The sequence below is a fragment of the Peromyscus californicus genome, unplaced genomic scaffold (genome assembly GCF_007827085.1).
Source record: "Peromyscus californicus insignis strain IS unplaced genomic scaffold, ASM782708v3 Scaffold_7__1_contigs__length_154581171, whole genome shotgun sequence".
Lineage (NCBI taxonomy): Eukaryota > Metazoa > Chordata > Mammalia > Rodentia > Cricetidae > Peromyscus > Peromyscus californicus.
This window is the reverse complement of record NW_026294595.1, coordinates 102,187,116-102,210,550: the sequence shown is the minus strand read 5'-3', so window position 1 is coordinate 102,210,550 and position 23,435 is coordinate 102,187,116. Positions and strand designations below refer to the sequence as shown.

The 23,435-nt window shown below is 46.1% G+C and overlaps 1 protein-coding gene across 4 annotated transcripts in view; it reads left to right on the top strand.

Annotated features, from left to right (window-relative positions):
- Nphp1 (nephrocystin 1) overlaps positions 1-21,789 on the top strand; it is a 51,011-nt gene extending 29,222 nt beyond the window's left edge. For all 4 annotated transcript variants that reach the window (XM_052724831.1, XM_052724830.1, XM_052724829.1 and 1 more), the window contains exons 12-20: positions 354-428; positions 2,220-2,330; positions 4,233-4,315; positions 6,199-6,275; positions 8,523-8,622; positions 14,436-14,548; positions 16,534-16,607; positions 19,639-19,683; positions 21,328-21,789. In XM_052724831.1, coding sequence (XP_052580791.1) covers positions 354-428; positions 2,220-2,330; positions 4,233-4,315; positions 6,199-6,275; positions 8,523-8,622; positions 14,436-14,548; positions 16,534-16,607; positions 19,639-19,683; positions 21,328-21,600 — 951 coding nt within the window. In that variant the 3' untranslated portion in view covers positions 21,601-21,789. The remainder of the gene's footprint in view (positions 1-353; positions 429-2,219; positions 2,331-4,232; positions 4,316-6,198; positions 6,276-8,522; positions 8,623-14,435; positions 14,549-16,533; positions 16,608-19,638; positions 19,684-21,327) is intronic.
- The last annotated feature ends 1,646 nt before the right edge of the window (positions 21,790-23,435 follow it).

Sequence of the window (23,435 nt, the reverse complement as noted above, 5' to 3'; positions counted from 1 at the left end):
GATGCTTCATCTTTGCTGATTTTCTCTTGTTGGTAGAAATGGAGTTCAGTACCTCATATGTGCTAAACACATGCTCCGCACTGGGCTCCCCACCCTCACCCCTCAGCTGTGTGCTTGGTTTTTTCCTCCTTCTAAACTTTTGTCCTTCCATTTTCTTTGTCCTATATACACGGGTGTGTGTGTGTGTGTGTGTGTGTGTGTGTGTGTGTGTGTGTGTGTGTGTGTAGAGAGAGAGAGAGAGGTCACACATGGGTGCTGTCCAGTGCAGCCATTGTTGATGCCGTGGGACTCAGAAGTGTGGGTGTCTCAAGGGCTCCTACAGTGCGGTTTCCAATGAGAGAATCTTGTTTCAGGTTCTGAGCAACATCCATACAGTCCGAGCGGTCTGGCAGCCTAAAAAGCCCAAAACGTGGACCTTTTCTCCCCAGGTAAGTCATCTGCTGAGTGGGTTTCTTCACCTGTGGAGTGTATGATCCAGCCCGAGGCTCCCCAAGTGTGGTGATGGAGCATGCAGTGCATAGGGTCAAGTGGAAATCTTTATTGTTCTCTGATGATTTGGGCAAAAATCCCTGGGGCCCCTGAATCACTGAAGCTGGGGCTTCTGTGAGTCACCTCTCTCAGTTTAAGGAAATGTTCCTTGATGGAGCAGAAAGCAAGAACGTAAGATTAGGATTGGGATATTTTTCAAAAATGAAATCTCCCAACTGTGCCAATGGCTCTTGTATTTTCCTCAGATAAAAATCCGAGACAGCACCTCTGGGTCTAGTGCATTACACCCAGATCCTGTCAGGCTGGGGTGAGGTTAGGGCTTCGAGCCACTGAGTCAGTTCACACAGACGCTAGTGAGTCAATGATTTCTTCTTGTTCTTTATACAGTATTATTTGTGGTTTACTTTTTTCCTACCTCCAAGGACTCATTATTTTAGCATTCACTGCCCTCCCACAACTGACTCCATTGTTCCATGGCAATCTAGAAGCCCTTCATTTCCCTTCCTCTTACTGCGTCAGGTCTGAACACAAGGGTCAGGGAGAGGACACAGGCTGTGCTGGAGGCTCAGCCACCTCTCTTGATGTGGCATGCGTCCTTGTCTGTGGCACAACTCCTCAAAGCCCTTGGTTCCCCTCACACCTGCCTCCAGGGAGCACTGCTGGTCTCTTGGCTCAGACCTTCACGGTTTGCTGCCTGTCACTTGCATGTGCAGTTAGGGTAGGATTTTCTGTTTTCCCAGGGTGTGAGGAGGAGCTGCTGGGAGGAGGGAGGAGGGAGGAGGGAGCTTCTTGAATGCTCTAGTCATGTGGAGTTTGCATGTACATACATACACATCTGTGAATAGCTAAAATATCCACTACTGGTGGACACTGGCCGTGGACAGGCCACATGCACTGTGGTATTTAGTCCTTGGTGCTGCCTGTGAGTTGGGTTCTGTGTACCATTCAGGTAGAGCACAGTGCTCATGAGGCTCCAAGGATGTTGGAAGCATGGTGGTGAGAGAAAAGGAAGGATCATTCCTTAGGCCCAAGGAAGATTTTGAACAAGGGAAAGTAAACCTTGGGGAATGGGTAGGGCTTTCTAGGCAGGAAAGAAGGGTATCTCTCCAATCCGGGGAGATGGAATGGATTGAACAAAGGGAATGGGATGTCTGTAAGGCAGGATTCAGGACAAGTGTGCGTTGGTCTTTGACTTTAGTTTTGCTTACAAACAGCAGTAGTTAGTGTAAATAAAACGTGCAGGACTGGGGACTGACTTATAGTTGCTTGCTTCTTTTTCTGTTCTTAGCAAAAAATTAAGAAAGTTGAAGGTAATTTCCCTGTCAACAGAGAAGCTAAATGTTTCTACTTCTAATCGTTGACATGTGAATCTGGTCCATCTACTTTCAAGAAAGTGTTTGTTTGTTTGTTTGTTTTACATTTGTCTGTTTTAGCACATCCATGTGAGCATGGATGACACAATGTAAGTGAAGGTCAGAGGGCAGTTTGAGGAGTCAGTGCTGCACTTCTACCCTGTGGGTCCAGAGAGCAAACGCAAGTCTTCAGGCCAGCAACAAGCCCTGCACTCACTGAGCCATCGCCATGGCCCCCATCTCCATGGCCCCCATTGCCCTGGCCCCCATCGCCCTCTGTTACAGTGCAAAGGCAAGAGCCCTCTGCGGATGGCTGAGGCTGGAAGCCTGGCCCACTCTTCACTTTTGTCAGTAACTTTGGTCTCCTTATCCTTCTAGGTCACTGGCATCTTGCCATGCTTGCTCGATGGTGACTGTTTCATCAGGTCCAATTCCTCAACTCCAGACCTTGGGATATTATTTGAACTTGGAATTTCTTACATTCGCAATGTATGTCAAAGTTGAAAGACAAACTGTTCTGGTGCATCGAAGGGGAACAATTAGAAATGTGTCTGACTTTTAAGCAAAATAATAGAAGCTGTGTTAGCTGCTCTTCTGTTGCTGTGGTAAAATGCCTTGACAGAAGCAACTTAGGGGAAGAGTTTATTCTGGCTTACAGTTCTCGGGACTCATTCCATTGCAGCAGGAAAGGCATGCCAGGCAGCAGAGGGAGGCAGACCATGAACAGGAAGTGGGACTGGACTAGAAACCTCAAGGCCTACCCCAGTGACCCACTTCCTCTAACACAGTCCACCTCCTAAAGGTTCTACACCCCAAATCCCAAACAGCACCACCAGGTGGGGACCAGGTATTCAAACACACACATGCCTGGGGGGACATTCACACTTAAACCACAGTGGAGGATTTCTGTGTATCAGAAATTGAACTATGAAGAAACCAGAGTGATGATGATTCTCATTTTTAAAAAAGTATTACATTTATTCCTGGGCACAGTATGGCAGTCAGAGAACAGTTGTAGGGTCAGCTCTCTCCTTTGACCGTGTGGTTTCAAGCATCAAACTCTCGTTGTCAGGTTTGGCAACAGACACCTTGACTCACTGAGCCTTCTTGCTGCCCTGGTTCTTGATTTTTATGTGGTACTGCTAAGTGGTATTTAAGGCAGCAAAGGGGTATTTGTTGGCATTTATAGCATCATTGAGCCCCAGTTGCTTTTAAAGAACAAAAACTCATAAAGTGTGGGACTTTCCAGAGGTAATTCAAAAGTCCTAAGGGCATTCTGGGGAATGGGGGGTTCAGTTACCTCTGTCTTCCAGAGCTGAGTCCACTTAACTTTGTAGGTCACAGTTCTCACTCAGGGACTTGAGAGGGTGGCCAGGGGAACATGCTAAGTGTGCTTTAATGTTATCATGAGAATACTAAGCCCACTGGTATGCACCCTCACTAGTGACTGCATGTGTCCGTATTCTGGGCATAGCTTGAGAGGTGTAGCACATAAATTTGACAGCTGCACAGGGAGCTGTCACAGGAAGATCATGTTAATTTACTGCATCGTCCTATATGTCTTGAAGACAGATGGGTAGGACATGAGAAGAGCCAAGTGAGCCCCAGTGGTCCCTGGCAATTGGCAGGAGGGCTGAGCTTCCTAGCAAGGGGATTATAGGCAGAGTTTCTCTGTGTCTCAGCAGCCGCTTCCCAAATAACCACTCAGGGGCTTACTATTAATTCTAAATGCTTAGCTGATAACTCAGGCTTATTACTAACTAGCTTTTACAACTTAAATTAACCCATATTTCTCATCTAAGTTCTACCACATGGCGCATGGCTTGTTACCTCATTTTGTACATATCCTGTTTCCTTTATGTCTGGTTAATGACTCCCCTGACTCTGCCCTTCTTCTTCCCAGTGTCCTTAGTTTGGTTCTCCCCACTAACCTTATCCTATCCAGCTATTGGCCAGTCAGGTTATTTATTAAACCAATCACAGCAACATATATTCACACAGTGTAAAGGAATATTCCACAGGGGATCTTTGAGTTATTGATTCCTGTATTCCATCCCCCTGTAAAACAAAGCTTCAAAATGTCATGTAGTATCCTGTGATTTGATATTGTTCCCAAACTGTGTATAGCACTGGAGAACTAGTAGCAACTGTTACCTCAGAATCGGGTTTAAAGGACCTTTCAAAGCAGCTGTGACAAAGCAGGATTGTCATTTGAAGTACCACTTTTAACATCTGACCTGCAGGTGAAATGGAGCCATGGTATGTCGTATCGTATTTTCTTTCAGGGGCAGCTTAGTCCTTAGAGTGAGTGTTAGCTGTGCTCCTTCCAGAGGGCTTGGTGTGTTATTATGCGCTTATGACACCCTTCTGTGTGCCTGTTTTATTTCATAGTCTACTGGTGAGAGAGGAGAGTTAAGCTGTGGCTGGGTGTTTCTTAAGCTTTTCGATGCCAGCGGAGTTCCTATTCCAGCAAAGTAAGTGGGCTTCTTATTCCTCACAAACGGGCAACTTCGTAGAAAATTCCTAGGGACTATCTACCTCAGGTTTATTGTTACTATCAATGAGTTTTGGGAAGAGGGCTTTTCATATTGATCCTAGTGTTTGAGGGAGCATGGGAAAACAGTACACAGTCTCACCCTAGTGAGACACTTGCATGGCTGCCTGCTGAGAGCATTCAGTCTGTAGTCCTTGTGGTGTCACCGCACACACCATGCTGGAAATAGGGCCTGGCATTCTTCAGAAGGCTGGGTCTGCAGTCCTCTCCCTTCCCACAACTGTAAACACATTGAAGCCATAAGAGCAAAAGCAGACTGGCCAGTACCTATGCTCACACACAAGGGTGAGGGGATTGTCTCCCTGTCTCATAAACCAACAAGAAAATAGATAATCTCAACTTTAAAGTGGGGAAATGAAGACTTGAGTCAAGGACATAAGCAGTAAGCTTTCAGGAAGGATACAAGTGGGCAGACAGAGGGACAGACCAGGATTGGGACTCTCATTGGAAGTTGGACTGTCCAGAGCTTTGGACCCAGCTCTTCCCGGGTGATTGTTCCGTAGCATCTCCAGGTCTCAGTTTCCTCCCTCTTCAATCTGGAGATTATTTCCTGTCTCAAAGCCTCATGTGAGGATTACTTTATACAATACTTCCCTCGTGCCCTTCTTTCTCACCAGTGGGCAGAGTTAAGAGTCCTGGCCACTGGTTATATCTGATATCACCCTAGCAGGAAGGAGAGGGCATTTGTTACCACTGGGTTGTTATGGAACCCTGATTTCTTACAATTTTTTAAAAATTATATTACAATATGTGTAACTCGAGTTTTCCTGCCTGGCCCACAGTCAGGATAAATCTCTGCCACCCGCCAGTCCCACAACCGCTCAGACCCGACCAAGTAAACACAGAGACTTATATTGGTTTCAAACTGTATGGCCGTGACAGGCTTCTTGCTAACTGTTCTTACAGCTTAAATTAATCCATTTCTATTAATCTATACCTTGCCATGTGGCTTGTGGCTTACCGGTACTTTACATCTTCCTTGTCCTGATGGCGGCTGGCAATGTCTCCCCCACCCAGCTTCCTGTTCTCTCAATTCTCCTCTCTGTTAGTCCCGCCTATACTTCCTGCCTGGCCACTGCCAATCAGTGACTTATTCATTGACCAATCAGCAACACATTTGACATACAGACCATCCCACAGCAAATATGGCTTAGAGTTATATTGCACTTGGTAGAGGAGATAAGGAAATGCACATGTCCACCTTTCCAGAAGTGGAGTCACAGCTCTTTTTAATCCCCTCCAGTGTATGTCGTGTGAAGGAAATTGTAGAATGATGTGACCAGTGTGACTCCACTTTTATTCATTTACGCTGTGTGGGTGGATCCAGGTAAACTGCTCCAAGGAGCAGAGTGGGGAATAACTTTTCGCTTCACTTCCATAAAAGAGAAGCACATGGGACCCAGGGGGCAACAACTCAGAGAGCCAGTGCTTACCTAGCAAGAGAGAGGGAGGGAAGTGTGGGGAATATGTAGAAACTCATAATGACTTTATTGCACATAATGACTCAATACATTTGAGAAACAAGAGCCATTACTTCTTGGCATAAATCATTAAAGTCAAATCATTTTAGTGACGTCAGAACCTTCCTCTTCACATGGAAAACCACAGTTTCTGCAGTTAGTGATGAGGAGGGCGTCTGTCTGTTGAGATGCTACTCACAAAAGAGTGAGCACCTTGATTCTCATTTACCAGTGAGTTGAATAAAGTGCCCATGAATACCTTTGTGCTGAAAAGTATTCCTGGCTGAGTCTAGTTCTCAGATGCCCATGACGTGGACCCATCACGTATGCTGTTCTTTTGCAGAACATATGAACTCTTCTTGAATGGCGGCACTCCTTACGAAAAAGGCGTTGAAGTGGACCCTTCAGTGTCCAGAAGAGGTACAGCCCATGTGTAACCCTCTGTCAGGGGCTTCTTAGCACCATGACCCTGCCGTAAGCAAGTTAAAGGCGGGAGGGGTTATTTGGATCCACACTTCCACAGGGTTTAGTCTGGGGTCACTCTGCCCTATTGCTTTGGGTCTGTGTTAGCAAAGAGCGTCAGGGTCAAGTGTGTGGTGAAGAAGTCTTTCACCTGTGATGGCTGGGAAGTGGAGAGCAGAAGGGCAAGGGTCCCTATGTCTCCTTCACAGACACAGCCCCAGTGGCCTAAAGGTGTCCCTGAAGGCCCCACCCTCAAAAGGTCCCACCACCTCTTCTTTACAAGTCTTTTTTTTAAAAAGATATTTGTTTTTTGTTTTGTGTGTGTGTGTGTGTGTGTGTGTGTGTGTGTGTCTGCACCACACGCATGCTTGGTGCCTGTGGAGGTAAGAAGAGGGTGTCAGATGCCCTGGAACTGCAGTTACAGATGGTTGTGAGGCACTATGTGGGTGCTGGGAACTGAACCTGGGTCCTCCGCAAGAGCAGCAAGTGCTCTTAACCACTGAGCATCTCTCCAGCCCTCATAGGCCTTTGAGTGACATCTCAATCCAAACTGCATCACCCTCCCTTCTTAAAGAGGAAGCAAGCAGTGGAGAGCGAGAATGCAACTGTGTCCTCCCGAGATGCTCTCCACTCGGAATCAAAACCTTAATGTGTCACTAGTATGGAAATTAAGCCACTTTCATCTGAGTGTTTGGTTTTTGTTAACACGTCTGAGACTCTAAGGTAGGCAACTGTGGAGAATGGGGACCTGTCTCAGCTCCTTTTTATTGGACACTAGATTGATACTTGGCTTAGTTGGGGTTTCTATTGCTGTGAAGAGACACCATGACCACGGCGACTCTTACAAAGGGAAACATTTAATTGGGGCTGGCTTACAGTTCAGAGGTTTAGTCCATTATCATCATGGCGGGAAGCATGGTGGTGTGCAGGCAGACATGGTGCTGGAAAAGAGCTGAGAGTTCTACCTCTTGATCCACAGACAATAGGAAGTGATCTGTCACACTGGGCATAGCTTAAGCATAGGAGACCTCAGAACCCACCCCCACAGTGACACACTTCCTCCAACAAGGATGCAACTATTCCAGCAAGCCACACTTCCCAATAGTGCCACTCTCTTTGGGGGCCATTTTCTTTGAAACCACCGCAGTAGTCCATCATGGAAGGAAGTCAGGGCAGGACTCAAACAGGGGAGGAGCCTGTTGCTTACTGGCTTGCTTCTCATGGCATGCTCAGCCTGCTTCCTTATAAAACTCAGGACCGCCAGCCCAGGGGTAGCCCCACCCACAGTGGGCTGGACCCTCCCCCATCAATCACTGATTAAGAAGATGCCATATAGGCTTGCCTGCAGCCTGGCCTTTTGTTTTGTTTGGTTTTTGGTTTTTGATTTTTTGGTTTTGTCGAGACCAGGTCTCTCTGTAGCTTTGGAGCCTTTCCTGGAACTCAGTCTGTAGACCGACTGGTCTCGAACTCACAGAGATCCGCCTGTCTCTGCCTCCCAAGTGCTGAGATTAAAGGCCTGCACCACCACCGCCCAACTGCAACCTGATCTTATGGAGACATTTTCTCAACTGAGGTTCCCATCTCTCAGATGACTCTAGCTTGTGTCAAGTTGACATAAAACTGCCAGCATAATACTTGTGACAAGTATAGAATGAGTAGGAAAAGCTAATTCAAAGGATATTTGAATGCATGTCAGGTTGCCCTCCAAAAGAAACTGAGTGCCCTTAATACCATCCACCCAGCAGTGTGCTGGAGAATCAGGAAAATGGACAGTGAGACAGATAGATATGGTCCTTCCTCATAGAATGTGAGTCCACAGACCTGCAGTACCTTGGCACTCCTCCACCATCTTGGTCCTGGCTTGGTGCTCCCGACCCTTGCCACTGCCCCACAGCACAGGGTCCCACCTTTCAGAAGAGACAGGGCTTTGGAGTCTGTGGATCTGTTGGGTTTCCCTGGGGCCAGGTGTGTTTTGTCGGCTCCCTTTCTTCATGTCACAGAGCACCCATCACAGTGGCCTGTGACGTACCCTCTCGAGACACATAGGCATTCATGTCAAGGCAGGCTCACAGAAGCTGGGTGGGTGACCACTGCCTTTCATGCAATCCAGCACCACTGGCTATAAGATTGTCATGGAATACTTGTTTAAATGAACACTGTTCCAAGCACTTAAGCTCTGTCTCCACGTTCCTGATGTCTTCGTAGCACAGGGCAGTGTTTTCCGTCAGATGATAAGCATGCGGAGGCAGCCTCAACTGCTGGTGAAGCTGCGGTCTCTGAACAGGAGGTCCAGGGCCATGCTCAGGTGAGTGGCTGGCCTGACTCTCTCGGGGATAACTGGGGTGGGGGCTTCTTGTTTGACTTTCATCAGTTACTCTTTGCGTCTTTGAGTACTCAGCCGAAATCCATACGGGCAACAGAATAGTAATAAAGCTTCAATTCACTTCCTCTCCAGTTAGCTCAAATGGTAGATGTAAGGCCAGGGGAGACGGCTCAGTGGTTAAGAGCACTTGCTGCTCTTGCAGAGGACCTGGGTTTGTTTCCCAGCACCCATGTCAGGCAGCTTACAGCCATCCATAACTCCATCTCCAGGGGATACAATACCCTCTTCTGGCTCCCCTGGGTGCCTGCACAAGTGTGATACACACATATATACACCTAAGTTGTATTTTTTAATGAGGCATAATGTCTTTTTTTTTAAGATTTTTTTTTTTAAATTTATGTATATAGTGTTCTGCCTGCATGTATTCCTGCACACCAGAAGAGGGCACCAGATCTCATTGTAGATGGTTTTGAGACACTGTCTGGTTGCTGGGAATTGAACTCAGGACCTCTGGAAGAGCAGCCAGTGCGCTTAACCTCTGAGCCATTCTCCAGCCCTATCCTAAGGGACCTGCTTTTCCATGTCAGGGTTAAGAAGACTAATTAATGTGTAGTAAAATTCCCTTTTGATCCAGCAGTTCTCAAGTCTTGACAAATGTACATGATGGTGTAATAGTCCCTGCATTCTCATCCTCTCATTGGAAAAAAGCTCTCTTGTGTCGATGGGCTCCCCAGCCCCAGCCTGAAGCAGCCACTCATATGTCTTCTTCTGAACACCTCTCTTTTCCAAACCATCATGAATTACGGTACCGTGTAGACTCAGAGTCTGGTTTCTTTCACTCAGCAAAATGCACTGGAGGCTCAGCCAGGCTGTGGGTGTGTTGGTCACTTGGTCCTTTCCATTCTACATGGTGTTTCTAGATCTGATCAGTCAGGAGTCAAACTCCCCCAAATACTTGCATATAATGTTTACGTGCAATGCATCTGTCTACATTCCTTATGGGCACAAATGCCTAGGAATGGAGTTAGTAGCTCATATTGTGTCGCCTTAACTTGATAAGAAGCTGCCAGACTGTTGTCCATATGACTGTGCCGTTTACATTGCCTAGCAAAGCATCCGTTTCAGTTACTGGGCATTCTTGACAGCACTCAGTATTATCTATTTTTTTTTTTTCTTTTGGATGGACCATTCTGATGTGAGAAATGTTTACCCCTGTTGTTTTAACTTGAATTTCCTTGGGGATTCAAGTTACGTGAGTGATATGTATCTCAGATCTGCCAATGCCTCACTCAGTGCCCTGTAGTCATGTAAGCATCTCTCCCAGGATCTCAAACTTTAAAACAATGTCAGCCCTACAAAGCTGCAATAAGACTTAATAAAAGGAAGCATATAAAAACAATTAGCCTATGTTTATAATGTGTGACGCACACCCACACGTAGTGGTGCTCCCTGTATGTGTTAGTGTAATTATTTTATGCATAAGTAAATGTTCAAATGAGAGTATGTGTTAGCTGGTAAGATCAGGGAATTTAAATAGGCCTTGAAGGGCCGAAGGGGTGTGACTGTGGGGCACACAGGGAGCCAGGGGAAGGGAAAAATACATATAGGGCGGAGCCTGCTGCAGAGGGCCACCCTGCCAGGACCTGCTTACTGCTCACCAGTCACCAGGAGGTGGGGAAGAGGTGCCAGAAATATGGCTCACAGGTCAAGGTGCTTGCCACTAAGTCTGACCATCTGAGCTTGATTCCCAGGGTCTACAAGGTGAAGGAGAGAAACAACTTCTAAAGGTGGTCTTCTTTCCCCTGCGTACATGCTATGGCATGCGCATCCCCCACACACAAACAGTGAATGGTATGGCTTTAAAATTTGTAATGAAGTAGGGAAGTGAAATGCGGCTTGGTCTGCCCCTCGAGCGTAGCTGTTTTCAGCCCAGGTTGAGCTGTCAGTCCAGACAGCCCTTGTTCTAGCCTCATGCTGAAATGTGAGGTATACTTACAGTTCAGTCTGTCAGCAACCATTAATAATATGTTCGTGGATCTTAGTTACTCTTGGCTCTCTTTTATTTTTTCCTCCTTAGATATCCATAGAGTCTCTAATCCACCCTCCCCTACTTTTGGCCAATCTTATTTGAAAAATTGTTCCTTTTCAAGGTGAAGAAAACAAAAGCCTCCCAGTAGCAGCCTTTGTAAGAGAAATGTCTGTCTTCATCCTTCTTATTGCTGCTGCCCACTGCTCAGCTGCGGCCAGACTCCAGCTCTTAATGCTGCTTCCTTGGCTCAAATTCTGCTTCTCAGATACACTTTACTGTCTCAGGATCAAACTGGCCTGTGAGGTCGGGAAGGCAACCATCTGTCTGAAGTGCTGAACACTGCCCTGTGTTGTAGGGTCATGAGCAAGAGTCCTTAGTCCCTGCCCCCCAGACGTCGGGGACCCACCTTACAGTGTGCGCCTCACAGTAGGCACAGAAACAGATGTGTGACATGATTTCCAAGTGGAGCTCTTCCTGCTTCCAAGTGTCCTCTTGTGCCTCTCAGAGATTTCACTTCCACTGTCCCCAGCCTCTCCTGCCTGTCTGCTGTGTGGACCCACAGACTTGAGCTGTGTCTGGAAATTGCCATTCTACTTTGAGCACCCTGTGGGTGTGAGCCAAGCACTGGCTGGCTCTCATGGAAACCAGGCCATGCATGCATGGACTTTCTGGGCCCAGAGGATTATGGGCAGTGAGACTTGTGCTGTGGGTTCAAGGTGAGAGACTGGGCACCAGCATGTGAGCTTTACACACAGTTCTCCGAGCTTCCACACCAGGGAAGGGAAGACAAGCAGGGTTGTCCTGTTCAGCATCCTCACTTCCCTAACAAGCCACTCTCCATGGGTTCCAGAAGGGTAATGATACCTTCCACATTATTCTCCACCTTTCAAAGGTATATCCCACTTCTAGCCCCACCTTCCCCTGCTGACCAGCTTCATCCCTGTTTAAGTACAGTTCTGTTCTACTCAATGGCAAGAGATGCTCCATTATGCCAAGACACATATAACAGTGTAGGCAGAGCCCCTGGCAATAAGCCCAGTCTGAATTTTCACTGGTGCCCATTTTCCCCTAAGACCCAGCTCCAGCTTGCTTGTGGCCCCTCACCCATCCAGCAGTTTTGCATAGGCCCTAGGTATGTATCATTTGTATATCAGAAGACATGAAGATACAAAGTGCAGACCCTCCTCTTCTGGGTTCTCGAAACAGAGTTTCTCTGTATAACAGCCCTGGCTGTCTTGCAACTTGCTCTGTAGATTATCAGGCTGGCCTTGAACTCAGAGATCCGCCTGCCTCTGGCCCCTGAGTGTTGGGATTAAAGGCGTGCACCACCACCACCCAGCTAAGTCCCACTTCTTGAACCAGTTTCTTTGAACAAGGAAGGGCCGTGTGCCCCCTGGGCCCATAGCCTCAGTTTGTGGTTGCTGTTACCTGACAGGAACTCCATGTTCAACTCCACCAACACTTGTCCCATTTCCCTTCTTTCTTTTCTTTCTTTCTTTTCTTTCTTTCTTTTCTTTCTTTCTTTCTTTCTTCCTTCCTTCCTTCCTTCCTTCCTTTCTTTCTCTTTTCTTTTCTTTTCCTGAGATAGAGTATCTCTACTATGTATCTCTGGCTGTCCTGGAACTCCCTATGAAGGCCAGACTGGCCTTGAACTCATAGAGATCCACCTACCTCTGCCTCCTAAGTGCTGATATTAAAGGCATGGACCACCCCTGCACACACACACCTGGAGCAATTTTCCAAACGGGCTTAACTTGATTCAGTCTGACCCAAGGCATACTTCTATGTCCTGAGGAGAGAGTTCTGAGTTGAAGCTCTCGGGGTCCTGAATGTCAGGAAACACTGGTCCAGAGCAGTGGTCTCTATAATCCCTACAAAGTTACTTTCCTTCATCTGTTTGGTGTTTTCCCATCCCTTTCTCTCTTTCACTTATAGTTTACTCTTATTTAAAGTGTGGTAAGAATGTTATTGCTGGACCCACTAATTCCATTTCCCGCACTCTGTTCCTGTTTGCTGATTTCCAGGTGGAGTTAAAGGAAAGTGTGTTTTCACTTCTTGGGATCAGCCTTTAGCTTAGAACTTTCTGGTCATCTTAGGTGTGGAAAAAATGAGAAAATTTCTAAGAAAAAAAAAGTGAGACACCATTGCCTCATGAAGAAGGGAGGTGGAAGGAAAGGAGTGCCCCCACTAAGGAGTACCCACGCCCTCCAGACAGATGGAGCAGACAAATCTATAGGAAAAGGGGGCAATGGAAGGAAGGAAGGGTCCACCCCTTCCCCTGGCAGAATCAGTGACTGGTTCAGCATGAGCCCTGTACTTGGCATGCCATGGAGCACTGCCCACAGAGGACACGGCCGGACGGAGAATACCCTAGGAGTCACAGCATAGTGGCATCAGGGCACTTTAAGTGGTCCTCAGCAGTCAGTCCATGGAATCTATCTTGACTTTATACCACATCAGTATTTTTTCATGCTCAGTGAACCAAATAGTGCATGTGACTATGGTAAGACACCCTAGAAATGCAGGGATAAGGAGTGGCTGGGGATGCTCATCTCCATTCCATGAAGCTACTTACCCATGGACTCCTTTGCTCCTACACACCAGCCTAATGGCCACACCCATCTCCTCTTCCAACCAGCCAGAAGCCTGAGCATCACCTGTGTGATCATTGTCCCTTCTAAAATTCACTAGATATTAAAATAAAGGATTAATTATAAAAATTGAGGCTAATTTTTTGTAACCTTTGAATTATGTTTTTCCTGCATCTAAAGGAAGCCTCTTGTAGATAACATAGTTGAACTTAACTTTTAAAATTCATTCTTCTAATCTATACATTTTGATTGGGGAGTTTTGATCCACTTACATTTAATATAGTTGCCCATGGGGAGTGCCATCATTTTGTCATTTTTGTTACTTATTTTCTGTATGTCTTGTAACTTTTTTCTTTCATATTGTCTTCCTTTCTGTTTAGTTGATTTTTTTTTGCACTGACACTTTTCCATTTCCATTTGTGTATAGTCTGTAGATTGTGTGTGTGTGTGTGTGTGTGTGTGTGTGTGTGTGTGTGTGTGTGTGTGTTTACCATGGAAATTTTTTACATATTGCACCACAAAGTTATAATAATCTATTTTAAACTAGTACCATCTAAACTTTAATATTAATTTTTTTGAGCCCTTGCTATATACTAGACACTATATTGAATGCTGCACTTGCTTCCTTTTAATCCTTTCAGTAACCTGAAATTCCGGTATTACTCTTGGCATCCAACAAATAAAGAAACAAAAGCACACAGAGAGTGATTAATTAATCCCTCGTCTGACTGCTAGGAAGTAGCAAAGTCAGGATTCATTTCAGGTCTGTCCCGCCTCCTGTGTCCCACCCAGCCCATGAACAGTCTGAACTGGCATTTCCTCTTCTTCCACCACATCAGGCTTGGCAGCAACATGCTTTTGTTCAAGCTTGTAGCTCACTAGTCCCTTTCCAAAACAACACATTAATGACTTTCCTTTTTATTTGACATTTAACACGGGTGTGTACGCTAGTGTAGAAGCACAAGCATGCAGCCCAGTGCTGAGACATAAAAGTGTGTATCTGGGGAGTCCAGTTATCTCTGGTTTAATGTGCCCAAGTTGTGATATAAGCTGTAAAATCTTTTTTCCAATAATAAAGTAAAACTTGGAACTGTTTGTTCAAGTCATACCTAGAAGAAAAAACCCAGTAGGTTGGACTCAAAGGGTCTGTTTAATGAATGCCTCTCTTCTGTTAGCCTGCTGCCAGAAAACTTGGTGGGAAGTATGTGCTGCACTCATATACTGATATTTTACCGACAAATTCTTGGAGATGTGCTTCTGAGAGACAGGGCAAACCTACAAAGTGCTGGTAAGTTTGGGCTGTTCCCTGTGCTAATGCTGTAACCCTGGAAGGTATATGGCTGTGCCTGCCTGTACCTCCTGCCTACAGATGTGCTAGCGTCAGCACATCACTTAGGAGCAGCTTTGTGAGCTCACATATAGTCGGTTCTTTCCCACTGCTTTTCCATTCTGGGGCTTTCAGATCCTGAGCCTGGGTAGAAACACTTTCCTTTTCGGGCTTGGAATCACCTGTTTTCACCTGTGACTTATGCATGCCATCTTTTTCAGGAAGAAGCCAGAGTCATGCCAAATAGCTATTCTTAAATTATTGAAGTATGTCAGTGGGTCACAAGTCAGTAAATCAAATAGTGCTCTAGTTTCTATGCACTGTTTTTATCCTTGGTATTTCTCTTTAATTTTATGTATGTGTAGTGGATGTGCAAGGGTGCCCATGAATGCATGTGGGTGTGGAGGTCCAAGCTTAGTATTGGGCATCTTCATCCTTCATCCCTACCTTATTCACTGAGGGAGGGCCTCAGCTGAGCCTGGAGCTCTCCCATACAGCTCACCTGGCTAGTTCTAGGATCCACTCTCTACTGGAATATAGGTAGGCTGTTGGGCCCCGCTGGCATTTGCGTGGGTTCTGGAGAGAGCAAACGCAGGTCCTCATATTTGTATGGCGTATGCTTTCACTGTTCAACCATGTCCCCAATCTTGGTCATTTGTTTGGAGTTCAAAACTTTTTTCCAAGTAAAAAATTAAAAATAATTTTAAAAATCAACAAACTGTCATACATGAATGAACTCCCAAAAGGAGCGCACGTGCTGTAAGAACTTAGCCCCAAAGTAAAACATCCTAATTCTTTTGTGTATCACCCAAACTAGAAATCAGTGTGTCCAGATACCTGTTGCCTTCTGGGTCTATGATGTTGTGCCATTGTGTGATGAATGAAGTAAGTATGGTTGTAACCACCCTAATGGAGCAACCAGGCTTCAAAATAAAATAACACACGCCCTTTAGCCTTTTAGAATAATTGGTCATAAGGAAACTTCACAGAGAGAACATGCACCGAGAAGACCTGAATTGATGTGCAGCAAGAAGAAAGGCTTCCATGAGCTGACAAGGGATTAGACCCGTGGGGAGATGTGTGAGAGAATCATTTCTGATTAGAGTAACCGATGTGCCTGGAGGTCCAAGACAAGAAAATGCGTGGATGCTGGCGCGATTGAAGTTGAGGGCAGGCAGGCATGGATGGAGCAGGAGCAGGGCAGCCCGGTGATGCTCACACTGTGGACAGTTATGTTCCCTGTTAGAGAGGAGTCTACACCAGCGTCTTCCCCAGTAATGTAGAACAAAGTCAAAAGAGGCACAGAAACGTCCACAGAAATATTTGTGACTCCAGGGAGTGACTCTCGGGCTTCAACCATCACGTGCCCTTGGCATTAAGACTTGGAACCTTCACCAGGGTCACTGCTCAAAAGCAGGCTTCCTGGTGTTCCTAGAGGCAAGGAGGCTGTTCTCTCTGCGGTTCTCTACTGAGGCACAGGATTGGGGAATGTACTGCTCTTGGCATTTCAGAAACAAATGCTACTGCTTGAACGTGTCTCTTTCCAAATTCCTGGGGTGCCACTATGACAGTCTTAAGAGGAAGGGCCTTTGAGAGGTAATCAGGGCAAGAGCAGTGCCCATGACCCTGTGAGTGGATATAGGTGTCTTTGTAGAGGGCTTGATGCAGCGAATTCTAACTGCCCTTCTGCCTTCTTCCACGCTCTTCTACAGAGACCACAGTATGGCCACCCTCATTGGACACCCCATTTCAGAACTTCCTAGATGTAGAGACACAGAAAAATTAAAGGGGATAGCTTTGAGCCTCTGAACCCTCCTGGAAGTCAAAGTGTGTAAAAGTGTTATCAGCAAATAATTGGCATAATAATTTTAACCTGAATACATATTCTGAGATCAGATACAGTAAAATCTGAATGAAGTTTGAACTCTTCCTGATGTGTGTTTCAGATTTAATTAGTCATCCAGTGCTGGCCACCTTCCCTGTGCTCCTGGAGCAGCCCGACGTGATGGATGCTCTCAGGGTGGGTACCACGTACTATGATGAAACCCGCTGTAACCCGGTGTCCCCAGTTCCTGGTCATTGTCTAGCTACCTCAGTTTCATCCTTCCAAGCATAATGAATATTACTCCCCAGGGGCTACCTTTCCTGATGCAGGGGGACTGCTGAGGTCAGCACTGTACTTTCTGGCCTGTTATATTCTTCCATGTAAGATGCCCAAGAGGGTGCTCTAAGAGCGAAACTCCAGAGCAGTCTGTGGACAGCGAGCTGAACTTTCAGGAGAGTCAGGGTGAACATAACATCCTTTAATTGGATTCAGCATACTATGCTGTCTGAAATATACGCTGGATGTTAAAGTGAACAGTTTGAAATCTCTGATTTTGGGCTAAATTTGAATTTCCAAAACCACTGTCTTATGTGTCTCAGCCTGAAGCGTTAGTGTCAACAAAGAGAGAAACCTTGTGACCATGCAAGGCTCATACACAGATAATATGGTAGGTGCCATGGCCAGGTTTGTTTTGGAAGCCTCAGAGATTTAAGGAAAGCAGCAAATGATGATCAGAACTCGGTCTCATTAAAGATCCTTAGGTGAAAGGGACCTAATGAAAGGCTGGGGCCACAGTTTGACCTGTTGACAGGGATGAAGGCACAGGTGTGGGAGGATCAGCAGAAACCCTTTGAGGCAGATTGGATCCAATTTGGCATGATATATGGGGAGGAGCCATGAGTGATCAAGACCAGAGGCTGCATGTGGAGATTGGGGAAGGCAGGGAGTGCTGGGTGACCAGGGCGTTTCACTGAAGGATGATTCTTCTGGCAGTGCAGAGAGGCAGAACAGCACATGTCCAGCAGGACTGTGGCCATGTCAGTTGAAATTCTTGCTGAGAGTAATGTCATGAGACAGGGAAGCATAAGCTCCCTTTTATAGGTTCTTTGTCTTATAGGTAAAGAATTTTAGAACAGACCCAGAAGGGAACTTGAGGACAGTTTTATTAGGTTTTATTCATAAAGTAAGCTGTGTCCAGTGTTCTTGAACATAGCTTTCTTGAAGAGCCTAGCAGAACTCCAAAAGGGAAGCCATGGTCCAGTTACAATCCCATCTTGCAGTGCAACCTTTAGAACAGTGGGCTTTTATGGTTGAAGACAAGTTTGCCAGCTTTAATATCAGAGGGACCTGCAAGAGCAGAGCAAGAATATTTTCATATTGGATTCTGAGAGACAAAAACAACAGGACCAGCAGGCTGAGGATCTCAGCCAATGCAGGGGGAGGGAGTTGGGAAGAGGGAGAGGGCCAGGTGTACTTTATAAGTCAGAGGTCAAGAAAGCAGGGCAGGCTTCATAGCGGAGGTCTGAGAAGCAGCCTGGGGTAGGGTGTCTTTAGAAAAGAGTTGTTCCTCACTCATGGTAGTCATCCAGCATGACTCCGTTCCATAGTTACCCAAGGACGAAGGCTGGTGAAAGCCCTCTTCTCTTCTAGAACCATCTGGAATGAGTAGCTTTCTCTTTTGCTGTTTGTCCCTGCAGGAAAAGGTGAAGGTTGACCTTGGGATTTCCACTGTCTTTGCCTCAAGAGCCTTCTGCTCTCATTTCATTGGCCAGAACCAGGCATGTGATCCTCTTAACTTGAAGGGAGCTGGAAAAGATAGGCTTCTGTTTGATTCAGAAGGAAAGGATTGGGTCTTGGTGAGGGGGCAGTGACCCCCCACACACACACACACATGCTTTCTATCCCCACTGAGTCCCTCTGTGTGAAATCCTGCACTGCTTTCTGCGGGCTAAAAGCTAAGGTTGAGTCTTCACACCTGACTGACAAACAGTTGGCCATTTTCCAGACAGTGAGTCTAAGTTACTAAGTGGCGTTCACATTAAGCCATATTGTCTTTTAAGATTTACATTTGGGGCTGGAGAGATGGCTCAGAGGTTAAGAGCACTGACTGTTCTTCCAGAGGTCCTGAGTTCAATTCCCAGCAACCACATGGTGGCTCACAACCATCTGTAATGGAATCTGATGCCCTCTTCTGGCCTGTAGTCATACATGCTGTATACATAATAAATAAATAAATCTTTAAAAAAAAAAAAAAAAAAAAAAAAAAAAGATTTACATTTGAAGTATGTGAGTCTCCTGGCTTTACTTAGCTGAGTTCAGTTTGTGATTAGTGTTTTAATAATAATGACACCTGGCCTGTTGTAAAAGGCTGTAGCTCTGGACAGGTTCTCTCAACCTAGAGGCAGTAGGTAAAGTTAATTGGGTGGGATGTCACAGTTCTAGGAGGCAGAAATAACTGACTATACCAAGACTTCATGGTCAGCCCATCAGTACATCCTTTCTCCAGGGGGTGGAAGAAGGGGCCCCTGTCTCAGCACCTTGTGACCACAGGCACTAGGGCCTGCCCTACCCAGGAAGGGCTAATGCTTTCCGGTTACCTGTAGAGTTAGGTACCAATAGGTAGTTACCTATAAGTACACACAAAATCAGCCCTGGACAGTCAGCCTGGAGGTTGGGCACATTCCCCCAGCCTTATGGACTGCCAGGGACTTGCTTTGCCAAGGTGTTCAGTTCATAGCTGTGGGATCCGTTGATCTCTGGCTTCTCTATTTGAAGAAGCTTTTTGTGAAGCCTGTGAACAGGCTGGAAACGTTTACTTGCAAATCGACTTCTCTTGCACATCCCACCCCTTGTCACCAGTGTGTCAGGCAGAGTCACTGGCGTGGGGCACTTGGCAGGGCTTCCTAATTTTGCTGTCTCACCTCGGAAGCTCATGACTTCTCGGCACTGTGGCTGGCTGGCACAGACATCTGCTTTACCCATTCCTTCTGTGAGTTGGTTTTACCTTCTAATAACCACAGGTTTCTGAGGTGTCCTTTACCTGTGTGTCTGCCTTCCCTGTTGGACTGGTTCTGAGTTGCTGGCAATGGTGTCGCCTCTTGCGTGGTGGACGCTGTGCAGTGATTCTGACCCTGCCCATAACTTAACTACGGGGTGAAGTTGCAGAAGGCGTTGCCAGGACTTGAGGGTGCTCTGACTAATACAGGATTTCCATTTTCTTCTTTAGAGTTCGTGGGCCGAGAAAGAAAGCACACTAAAACGATCAGAAAAGGTAACGGTTTTCACACTGACCTCGAGAGTGACCGATTTCTCACGCCTTGTAACAAGGCCCCTGCTTCAGTGAGGCAGCCCTAGGTGTGACCCCTTACTCAGCGGGACTCTGCATGCCATTGTGGCTGCACAAACACAGTCTAAGAAAGCATGTTTGCCCTGAACAGGTCAGTCATTTCAGATCCCTGAATTTGACGTAATGAAGTAAAGCAGTCTTACAGTTAGCTAGCAGATACCCTTTATTTAAAAACAACAACAACAACAAAAAACCCTCTAGCTCTCAACACACATATCAAGTAAAGAGAGGGGGAAAGAAAGCCGGCCCAAATGGTGGGGTGCACCGAATGGGGTGCCTGGGTCAGGCTTCCACAGCTGCAGAAACATGGTCTAGCCAGGCAAGCCTGGCCTTGACCGGTGAGGTGGGATGTCACTGCCAGAATCCACTACACAGAAAATTCAACAGACGTTTTCTGTTTAGGACCAGGTAGTGACTTCAGACAGGCTTTGTAAGGCTCATTGTCTCTCCCACAGTGAGGCTAGTGTCATCGAGAAAAAGCAGCCATAGACAGCGTGTGAAAGCCCAAAGCTCTGTGTTTCTACAAATGTTTGCTTACAAAAGGAGGCAGTGGCCACATTTGGCCCGTGGTTTTGTACTTCTGGCAGGTGCCACATGTGCCCTGGGAGAGCTATAGATGCAACCAAAACAAAATTGTAAAAATACTTAAACCACTGAGATTTTCCCTTGAATTTTTTGCATGGTTTCCAAAAGTTAACTTTGTAGATGACATGTTGTGTCCCAATGTCAGAAGGCTGGATACACCTGAAAGTGTTAATTGTTTACAAAAAATGTAAGAGAAAAAAAAAAAAAAAAAAGAACAAAACTGAAAAAGCCTAAACCTCGGGCCAGGAGGGGATTACAGCCACTGTGTCTTCACCTGAGCTTCCACATGGCCTGTGACACTGCACTTTATTTACCCCATCTGCAGTTCTGGACCTTTCTAGAACAGCAGTGGGTGAGGTGTGCCTGGGCACTCCATGGGAGCAGCCCGCTGTGTGTGGAGGCCTCTGCACGCAGCTGCAGTATGCTCTGAGAGCCCCCTCCCCCCCCCAGCCTGTTGATGCCCTGTCTGGGGAGGGTCTGATGCCCTCGGGACTGATGAACAAACACTCCTCTCTCCTCCCCAGGAGTCTCCATGTTTGGGCCTCTTCTCTCCAGCTCCCACAGGATGCGTGGCACTTCTCCCCTTTGTTTTGTTTCTTGAATTAAGTTCTTACTAACCAGCCTGGCTGGCCTGGATCCTGTTAAGTAGACTTGCTTGGCCTCGAACTCACGGAGCTCCACCTGCCTCTGCCTCCTGAGTGCTGGGATTAAAGGCGTGCGCCACCATGCCCAGTCCCATTTCTTTCTGACATTGAGACAGTTATTTCTGGCAGACTACAGTCCAGCTAAGTCTACACAGCCACCTTGCATTGTGGTATGTGTGTATGTGTGGTGTGTGTGTGTGTGTGTCTGTGAGACTAGAGTAGATTACAACACTCTGGTCTCCTCGATGGAACATATGAAGCTGGACAGCTCCTAGGATTTTGTACTCGGAGAGCAGTGGCACCGGTCTGTTCATAGTTCCTTTGTGATGTGTTTCCCCAGAGAGACAAAGAGCTGCTGAAGGCCGAGTTCCTCCTGGTCTACCATGACTGTGTGCTCCCTCTTCTGCATTCTACACTGCTGCCCCCGTTCAGGTGGGCCGAGGAAGAGACGGAGGCTGCTCGGTGGAAAGCCATTGCTGACTTCCTCAAACAGAGCAGAGAGAACGAGGGGTCCCTGAAGGCTCTGCTGTCACCAGATGGGGTTCATGAGCCATTTGACCTTTCAGAGCAGACCTACGACTTCTTGGGAGAAATAAGAAAGAACTCAGCCTGATGGTGGCCATGGCTGGCGCTTCCCACTGGACCCCGTGAGCTCCCATGATGACTTGGCTCAAACGACAGAACCAAAAGAAGTGGACTGGTTAGAACTTAGATCATATTCTTTTGTGTACAAATTATATTTTCAAAGAAATGTCTAATAATTTTATTGTATGTAAAACAATAAAATAAATTTTTTAAGGAATACTGTTATAGCTAAGTTTGATTTTTTTTTCTTCAAAACATTACTAAAGTGTCAATCTGAAGGTACAGATGCCTATGAAAGCAGAGTTTTTATCAAGGGCGAAATTTGTGATTATCCAAGAAAGTGAAAATATAATCCACCACCTGGGAGAAGGTATTTCCAAGTCATAAGTTTAGTGTCCAAGGGCAGGGCTTGGTGGTGGAGTGCTTGTCTAGTGCATGCCAGGCCCTGGGCTCCAACCCCAGCATTGCAAAGACAAATAGTCTGATATGCAGAATATTTAAACTGCTGAATATTGCTAATGATATTTTTAGTTCATTTGAGAAATTGTGTGGTTAGTCATTTAATTCAGTCTGACATTTGGATTGATTTATCCCAGATAAGAACAAATGCAGAGAGAATCCTTGACTTTTAAAGTCAGTATAGAAAGTCTTTTGTTAAATGTTTTTACCCACACTGAAAGTGGTGCTGATGTGATTTTTCATGGAACACCCAGGTCTTAGTCCTTTTCAGATAAACTCACAAGGGCTGCAGAATGTCTCACACCTTTATCATTAATGATAGAGGCACCAGGCATTCCTCGGGTGCCCAGATGTGTTGCCAGGTAACCTGGTTAATAGTGAAGTACCAGTTGTCATTCCTGAGAACCTGATTGTATTTATCAGTACTCTGTGCTAGCTAGGTGATCTTCTGAGCTACTGTAGGATCCAGGTTCTGATCATTACCATTGAAGAGACAGACCAAGCAGGTTATATGACTCACATAAGGTCAGAGAGCTAGTCAGCGGCAGAGCTGATGTGCCATGTATCATGTCTCCTGCCTCAGAGGCTCTACATCATCATGCAGACTTGAGAATTGTATGTGCACACAAGCAGTACTTATTACTGCAAGCCTGCTGCCCCATGCAGTATATTCTTTAAAAGAAAAAAAATGTGCAAATAAAATTTAAGAAAGATATTTGAAGAAAAATATGGATCAATGAAGAAGAGGCCAATCTAAACTGTTATAGAGTCCCCGACATACATTTTAACAGTGTATTGACCAATAAGAGACCTTTATTATTATAAATTTGTCATATTATAACACTTCTGAGCTATTGCAGCTTCCACTAGGCCCAAGCTCTTAAAAGTCACATTCCTTTCTGGCATTGCCACACTGGGACTAAATTTACAACCTGTGAAATCTAGGGGGCCATACTTACAGTATTTCCAAACCACAATGGTCCTTGATCTCAGAAATTAACACGGTCTGGCAGGATTCCTGGCCCATAACATGACTAACAAGTAGGAACTTGGCCTTGAAAAGAAGTATTCATTGTGCCCCTCTGTGTGAGCCCTTCTGCCCTCAGTCACTGGCAAGGGTGTACCAGGCTTTTTCTTTTGGGCCACCAACCAGCTCCCAAATCATAACAGGGAGACTTATTAGTTATAAATGCTCGGTCTAGCTTAGGCTTGTTTCTTGCTAGCTCTTATAACTTAACTTGTTTTTCTTCATCTACATTTTGCCTCAGGGCTTTTTACCTTTCTGTGTGTCCTACTCTGTGTCTACTGGCTAGTGGCTGCCTGGCTGGCCCTGGTTACCTCCCTCTCTATTCTCTCCTCTCTTCTCTCATTCTTAGACTTCTCCTCCGACTTATTCTCTCTGCC